General features: G+C 60.2%; 1 protein-coding gene across 1 annotated transcript; it reads right to left on the minus strand.

Annotated features, from left to right (window-relative positions):
• Positions 1 to 8,505, minus strand: CEL (carboxyl ester lipase). The gene is given in 12 exon segments (XM_068553788.1): positions 1 to 102; positions 105 to 417; positions 731 to 928; positions 2,121 to 2,324; positions 2,516 to 2,702; positions 4,264 to 4,381; positions 4,481 to 4,588; positions 4,756 to 4,886; positions 5,469 to 5,666; positions 5,848 to 5,970; positions 6,048 to 6,198; positions 8,440 to 8,505. Coding segments are annotated over 12 exon segments (1,899 nt in total).

Here is an 8,505-nt window from a genome sequence, read left to right on the forward strand (position 1 = left end):
TTAGAAGCCGATGACTATGGGCATCTGAGCCACCTCAGAGTCGCCCGCGGGGGTCGCGGGGTTGGGCTCAGAGTCGCCCGCGGGGGGACACGGAGGTGGCCTCAAGAGTCGCCCGCGGGGGTCGCGGGGGTGGCCTCAGAGTCGCCCGCGGGGGGCGCGGGGGTGGCCTCAGAGTCGCCCGCGGGGGTCGCGGGGGTGGGCTCAGAGTCGCCCGCGGGGGTCGCGGGGGCGGCCCCCTCGCCGGTCTCCGTGGGCAGTGCCTGGTAGGTCACGGTCCAGTACTGCAGGTAATTGGTCCTTAGGTGCTGCTTCATGGAGCTGCCATCCATCTTCTTATTGATTTCCAGGTAGTTGCCGCTTTCCAGGGTGTAGGGATACCAGTGCGTGGGCACAGCCGAGTGGCCCATGTTAGGATCCCTGCAGAGTGAGAAAAAAGGCTGGGTAGCTGGCTGGGGCCGAGGGGCTCACGGCAGGCTGTAGACCCAGGTCCCTGGCCCAGCTCTGCCCCGGCTCTCCTGGGCAGTCCTCCACCCTTTGCCCCGTAAGCACTTCCGTGTCTCCTGGGCACTGGCTGGGCACGTGTGCATCCTGAGGCCCAGCCAGGAGCTCTGAGCCTTACACAGACGGGGGTACCGAGGCTCAGAGAGGATAAGTGTAAGTGAGGGAACAGGGACTGGACCCCAGGCCTGCAGGACAAGGTGGCAGGAGGCCACCCTCACCGCTGCCTTACCCAGTTCTGGCAAAGTTGGTCCAGTAGGCGATCATGGCCTTGGAGACAGTCCTGTCTTGGGACCGGTAGCCCAGCGGGGTGGCGAAGGGCTTCCCGAAGACGTACTGGAGGTCGTCTGCATGGTCAGCCCCCACCCAGCTGGGGTAGAAGGGCATCCGAGACGGGTGGGAGAATAGGTAGGTGTAGGTCTTGGCGCTCCTGAGGAGGGCATGGAGGCCACCCAGGTTGGCCGGGTCCTCACCTGGGGCCGCCCGCCCCGGACATGGGGCCCCAGGGGAAGGCCATGGGGAGAGCAGGGAAGGGTCTGGGGAACTCCCACAAGACTCAGAAGGGGACTTCCCTGGTGGTCCAATGGTTAGGACCCGGCGCTTTCACTGCCGAGGGCTCGGGTTCAATCCTTGGTCGGGGAACTAAGATCCCGCAAGCCACGCAGGGAGGCCAAAATAAATAAATAAATAGATACATAGATAAATATAAAGTATTTTTTCAAAAAGGACTCAGGAAGGATCTGGATCATTACACCTGGGGGAAGGAGAGCTGTGGCCACATTTATGACTTCATGGGTTCTACAATTTCAATTGTATTTATACTTCGCCTCCACCAAACGTAGGGAGGCATCTTCCTTTCATAATTCAGGATCAAGAAAGATTGTTTTTGTGACTTCCCTGGCGGTCCAGGGGTTAAGACTCCACGCTTCCACTGCAGGGGGCACGGGTTCAATCCCTGGTCGGGGAACTAAGATCCCACATGCTGCATGGCACAGCCAAAAAAAAAAAAAAACAGATTGTTTTTCTCCGCAAGTGAATTTGTATTCTGGATTTGATTGGACAAGGTAGTATATCCCCTCAGATATTTCCCTTTTTGCTTTGACTGACAGGAACCTCAGAGCTAAATTTATTGCAAAGCTTTCATCCCAGACTTCTAGGTGTAATTTTATCTTTCTGCTTTTTAAACATTCCTAACTTATTTTTTATTTTCACTGGCTATCATTATATGGAGGTTTTTAATGTGGCCACAGGCTTATTTTGAAAGTTGGCAAATTCGAAACCCACAGGCGAGAACATCACCCAGTGTTTCCCTCCTTCTACACAGCATGAGGGATGGAAGGCGGACTCAAGGACTTTCCGATGGGAAGAGCTGTGGGGTGTGGGAGAGCATGCAGGGCTGCGCTGGGCAGAGGGTCACAGGAGGGTTTTGTAAAGCCCTCAAGGCTGGGAGGGGAAGAGGGGCCCTCTCAAGCTCCGTCAGGCCTGGCAGATGGTGCAGGCACAGGCGGGCACTGAGCATGCCTTTCCCAGGCCTCTCGGACACCTGGGAGCCGCCCACCTGCCAGGCCTCGCTGGGAAGGTGGGTGATCCCAGGGGGGCCAGCCCCGCGCCCCCCTCCTCACTTGGCCTTGGTCTTGTGCTGGGCCACGGCGATCTCCGTGGGCATCAGGAAGAGGACGTCGGTCTCAAAGTGCACCACGGTCTTCTTCTTGGTCTCCTGGGACGAGTCTTGGGCCCAGGGCTTGGTGTAGACGTCAAAGGTGGCGTTGGCACCTCTGGGCCCCTTGGTGATGGTGAGCCCGCTGACCAGCTTGTAGAAGTCCTCCCTGCAGAGTCCAAGCTGGCACTGGATCCTCCACCCCATGCCCACAGGAGGGTATCTGCACCCCTATGTTGCAGGAGGCCACGGGCGACCCCCCCCCCCCCCCCGTCACTGCCACGGTGCTGACTTCCTCATTCTGTCGATGCCTCCCCCAGCTGCCCTGGGGCACCGTCCCTGTGCCAGCCCCCCACTTACTCTGTGATGGCCTGTTTGTCCTTGCTGATGGCTGGCATCTCGACGCTGGCAAAGATGTGGCCGTCCATGTCGTTGGTGCCTGCTATGTAGTCGATGTCGGCAGCGTTGGCGTACAGGTTGACGGGGTCACTGGGGATGAAGTCTCCATCGATGACAGGGAGGAAGCCCAGATAGTGCAGCAAGGGGTCTGGGGTGGGGGAGAGCAGCAGGTTTTCACACCTTCCGGTACCCACCTGCCCCGCCCCTCAACCTCCGGGGCAGGAGCTGACTCCATCCTGAGGCCGCTGCGGAGACCTGCCTCCTTTGACGGAGACCAGGGCTCCTCGGCTTCAGCGCTGCTGCCATTCGGGCCCGATCATCCTGTCGTAGGGGCCGTCCTGCACAGTGCGCGGTGTTTAACGGCCTCCCTGGCCTTGACCCACTGGACACCAGTAACACCCTCTCCCCAGCTGTGACCACCAAAAGTGTCTCCAGACTCTGCCACGTGTTCCCTGGGCACAAAATCGCCCAGGTTGAGAACCACTGGTCCAGGGGCCAAGACTGTCCTCTCGCTGCAGCTGATGTCCCTTTCCTGTCCCTCTTTTCTTGCTGGGCCTAAATCAGGGAGGAGGAAGCCCTCGAAATCATTGAGGGGAACGATGGAGAAAGAGTGCCCCCTCTCCGCGCTGGGTTCCAGTGTGTTAGCCGGAAATGGTGCGAGACCCCCTGAACTGGCCTGGAAAGGACCATATGGCTGGCTCAGGGCAGAGGGTTGCCCTGCCTTCATGAGGCCTGGCCCGTTTTCCCTCCAGTTCAGCTCAAAAGGAAATAGAGTCGCATTTCTGCAAATCCACGGGTATTGCTACCAGGACACCAACATCCAGGTGCTCCAGTCTCTTATATAAAATGGTGCAGTGTTTGCATGTAACCTACCCACATTCACCCGTGTACTTTAAATCATTTCTAGGTTACTTATAATACCTAATACAATGTAAATGCTATGTAAATAGTTGTAAATGCCATGCAAACTCTATGTAAATAGTTGCCAGGGAGAGGCAAACTCAAGTTTTGCTTTTGGGAACTTTCCGGAATTTTTTTTTTTTTAATGTTTTCCATCTGCAGTTGGTTGACTCCCCAGATGCGGAACCCTCGGATATGAAGTTGGTTTGCATTTGGGGCCATGTTGTTTGCTTTGGTTTCGTTTTGCCTAGCACTTATGGTTTAATTCACATTAGGTGAAATACAGATGATGGGGTCCCATTATGCTTTGCCTTAGAAGAAGGAGCAAGAGAGAATCCTCACCTACTGGGCTGATGAGACTGACGCTCACAGGATTCTGCTGCTGGGGTCCCCCTGACCTTCCCGGGGTACAGAGTAGCAGAGCTGGAAGGGCCAGATGCTACAGCGGGTGTTCAGGAAATGTTGTTGAATGAATGAGCGGAAGAAAGAATGAATGTTCGTTTAGTACAGAGGCTCTTGGTCTGGGGTCCATGAGTCTGCCAAAAATTGTGTACAGATGACTGCATATGTGTGCATGGTTGGGGGATGGGGACTAAACATTCATCAGCTTCTCAAAGGGGTCGTGACCCACCGAAGACAAGAGGAAAGAACGGCCCCTCCTCCCCTTACGGCCGAGGCCACTGAGGCCTGCAAGGGCAGTGGTGGCAGCAAGCTGCCTGGGGACGCCAGCGAGCTGGCGACAGAGCCAGGATCAGACCTGGCGTGCAATGTGGAGCCCCCGTGTCCCCCGCCCAGCAGCCCTTACTCACACTTCGTGCCTGCCAGGGGCATCTTATAGGCCAATATCAGGGCACGGGGGTCGGTGATCTTCAGACACCTGGCCATCCTGCCAGTATCGTTCAAGGGGCAGCCCACCTTCTCTGCGATCTGGGGGTTGGGGAGAGGCAGTGCTCAGGGCAGAGAACACGGGGTCCAGGACAGAGAGTGGAAAGGAGGAAGGCTCCTCCCCCCACAGCTCCTCCTTACCCTTTTGGCCCAGAAGAGGGGGTTCTTCTGGATGGCCCAGGGGCACAGTGCCACGCCACTCTGGCTGATGGCTCGCTTGATGAGGCCCTTGTTGTAGGGAGAGAGGGTCTGCAATACACAGAGGTCCTGTCACCAGCCTCGCCCCCACCCCGCCCCCCGTCTACGGGGCTCGGCCAAGGACACCCCACACGTCAGCTCCAGCCCCGCTCCTCGCCATCCACATCACCTCCCTCCCACACCCTTGGGGGCAGGCCCCCCATTAGGGGTCCCCAGACCTGCAGAGAGGCGCTGGCACCTCCGGCTGATTCCCCAAAGACGGTGATGTTGTCAGGGTCTCCCCCAAAGGCTGCAATGTTCCTCTTCACCCAAGCGATGGCCATGTGCTGATCCCGAAGGCCATAGTTACCTGGGGACAGGTAGGGAGGGGCCTTCATCGGGGACCCTCAGCCCAGAACGGGGTGCTAGGGGCCTGGCCCACGCAAGGTGCGCGGTCCGTGTGGGCGGGATGAGGATGTCCCCGACTGCGGAGACCCTCTGGAGCCCCAGGATGTTACGTCCTGGTGCGTCCCCGGGAGGCTGGTTGGGTGGGAGCTGGGGGAGCGGGTCTCAGGCTCGGGACGGGGAGCAGGAGGGCCAGGGCTGCTCAGCTCTCTCCCGCTGGGCCATAGTCCCTCTTGTCTATCCTGGGGCTTCTGTGTCCCCGAGTCACTGCCTCGGTGTCCCAGCTCCTGTCTCTTTCACTTAGCTCCCTGCCCCTGCCCCCCGGGTCTCTCTGGGTCTGGCTGGCAACCTCTTCTCTTTCGCTACAGCTGTGTCTCACGGTCCAGCTCCAGCTCCCTCACTCTGCAGATAGGATTCTGGGCCTTTCTGGGGGGATGTCGGGAGTTGTTTCAGGACAAGGGTTGCTGAGGGGCGTCCCCGCTGGGCTCAGAGCTTAGGGGCCGGGCACGCTCACTCCCACCCCCAGTGCCCCAGGTGCCCAGCGGACCTGGCAGGTTGGAGTCCCCGGTGCTGAGGAAGCCCAGGGGGCCGACGCGGTAGTTGAAACTGACCACGATGACGTTGCCCCGAGTGGCGATCTCCTCCCCGTCGTACAGGTAGTTGCTGAGAAAGTTGGCCCCGTGGCTGGACCCCATGAGGAAGGCACCTCCGTAGATCCAGATCATGACAGGCAGGTTCCGGGAGACTGAGGTGGGGGGAGCAGGCACGGGGACCCCAGATGAGCCCCCTCCCCGCTCTGTGCTGATGTCAGGGAAGTTCAGCTCTGAAGCCCCCAGACACAACCCAGGGGCAGGGACCCGGCCTCTGGCTACTTGGGGGCTTCCTGCAGGGCGAGGGGAGCTGGAGGGTGTGTGGGGAGAGCAGACCTTCCTTCCTGCCCTGGGGGACCCAGATGTTGAGGTAGAGGCAGTCCTCTTTCCCGTAGGTGCTGTCCTGGGTGATGGTGGCCTGCAGGCATCGCTTCTTGAAGTTCTTGGCCTTCAGGGTTCCTGGGGACGGCCGGAGGGGTTGGGGTGAGGATGGGCCCCCCAGCCACAGGGCCTGCCCCACCCTCACCCACTCCCACCTTGCCAGCCGGGGTGTCGCTGGGGGTTCTCCAGGGGCTTGGGGGCGGCGGCATAGGGGATGCCCTTGAAGATGTCGACATAGTCGCCGAGGAGGCCCAGCTTCTTGTTGACGCCTTCCACGAAGCCGCCCTCCGTGTACACGGCGCCCAGCTGGGATGGGAGGCAGGAGATCAGGGGGGCTTGGGCTGGTCAGCCCCTGGGGGCAGGGAGCCCACCCGCAGGCCCCGGGTGCCCAGAGGCTCCCCAGAGACAGCTTCAAGGAGGGGCCCATCTGCACCTGAGACCGAGACCCCTGCCACCTGCCCCCATTGCTTGAGGAGGGGGCTCACTCCCCACTCGCCCCCTGGGTGTCCTGCTCCCTGAATCTCAAAGGAGGCTGGTTCAAGCAGTGTGTCCTCAGGAAAGCCTTCCAAGAAGGCCGGGACAGGTGGGGTGGAGGTTTGGATTCGCACTGTGGCCGCCTATGCCCTTGAGCCTCAGTTTCCCCTCCTGTAAGATGGGTGACGACAGTATCTCCCTCGTGGCCCGTTTGCTCGTCCAGCTGCCAGCAGTGGTAGGTGCACCATGGACACTGAATGTTTCACGCCCAGCCGTGCTCTCCCTGAGCGGTGGGCCCGTCTTTCTCGTCCGCTCATCTCCCCCGACGGTGTCCCCTCAAGTCCTCACAGCCCCTGTGCTCCAAGCCGGGAAAGAACCCTGCCCCCGAAGGCCGCCGGAACCGCCGCTGCATATCCAGCCCTTGCGCAGAGCTGGCCCCCCGTGGACCAACGCGTCCCATCCTCACCAGCATCCTGGGGGCTGGTGCTCATCTACCCATTGTTCCTGGAGGGAACACTGAGGCTTTCCTGTTTGAAGTCGCTGCTGGGAAACTGCTGTCTGAACTCAGAGCCAGGCCCTTCTCCCCTCCCAGTGCTCTACCCCGTGGTCCAGGGTGAGCACAGGTCCATGCTTCCTGGCTCTCACCTGCTCTAGGTTCTAGGTGGGCGAGGGCAGGGCAGCCCCACATCCCAGGCCTGGCGGGATCCCAGCTGCCCTCTGAAGTCTGTGCTGAGAGGGGCCCCCTGCCCTCCTGGGGTGGGGATGAGGCCGGCTGGAACTGGAGAAGAAGGGGCTGGAAGCAACACCTCCCAGGTGCCTGGGGGTTGGGCCCAGGCGGCAAGCCCAGGCTGGCTCCTGTCTCTCTCTCTCTCTCTCTCTCTCTCTCTCTCCCCGGTCCCCGAGGAGCCTCCACGCCCCCGGCCTCCAGGCATTTTTCCTGATCAGCCTCCCTGGCTGCTGGGAGAGGGCACGGGCCAGGTCAGCGCCCGGCGGGTAGCAGCCCAAAAGTGTCTCTGTGTGACTGAGATCAGCCTGAGGGCCCCGCGGTGGGGCAAGGCATGGGGACCCCGGCCATCGAGGCCGGCGGGGAGGGGTGTCGCTGGCTCTGGAGCAACACGGAGGGAACCAGGGCCCCCTCAGCACCCAGAAGAGAGCTCCCCTGAAGGAGAGTGACCTTCTCTCGGGGGCAGAAGGCGCCCGGAACCAGGCAGCAGGGGTTCGAACCTCCGGACAGCAGGGGTGGGAAGAGCGCGGCCTGAGAGAGCAGGCTGAGGGGTGGAGGGACCAGCTCAGTCCCGTCTGCGTGCGGCTGTTTCCTCCACCCTGGAAGTGTTTCCCTGCCCTGTCCCGCACACTGCAGGAGGGCAGTGAGGGAGGTCAGACGTTATGGCTGCCCCGGGAGGGTCAGCTGGGCCTCCTGACTCTCGCTGGGGAGGGGAGCTGTAGCAAGCTGTAGCAAGCAGGCGGCGGGAGGGCCAGGAGATGGAGGTTACACTTCGAGCCGGACTCCAGGGCTGGACTAGCCCAGGTTCCAGATTCCTGCTCAGCCACTGTGGCTGTGTGATGTTGGGCACACCCCTTGTCTGCTCTGGGCCCCTGTCTCCCCTTCTGGAAAAGAGGGACAACGTTGACATCTCTAGAGAGAGGAAGGAGCCAGAGGGGTGTTGTGGGTCAGGTGGCCGACTCAGCAAATAAAAATTCAGGTTGCCCAGTTACACTTGAATTTCAGATAAATAATGATTTTCTTTTTTTAGTGTATGTCCTACATATTGGGTGGAACATATACCAAAAATTACTCGTGGTTTATGTGAAATTCAAGTTGAATTGAGCACCCAGTATTTTATCTGGCAGCCTGAGTCATCCTGCGAAGGGCAGAACACAAAATGCAAAGTGCCCGGGAAAGGCTGGTACGTCTGTTGTTGGGTTCTCTTTCTCAGTCTGGCTCTTTCTGCCAGCGACTCTGTCTGCCTGTCTTCCCTCCGCTGGGCCCTGTCCCCAGTTTCCAGGTCTGGCTCAGCGGAGGAGAGAGGGACCCCTCCCCTGGCCCGACCCCTCTGCTGGGCTCTCACTTACCTTCGCCGCACTCGCTACAGCCAGCCAGCAGGCGAGGCCCAAGACCACCGGCTCCCAGCGCCCCAT

This window comes from Eschrichtius robustus, chromosome 10, assembly GCF_028021215.1.
Source record: "Eschrichtius robustus isolate mEscRob2 chromosome 10, mEscRob2.pri, whole genome shotgun sequence".
Lineage (NCBI taxonomy): Eukaryota > Metazoa > Chordata > Mammalia > Artiodactyla > Eschrichtiidae > Eschrichtius > Eschrichtius robustus.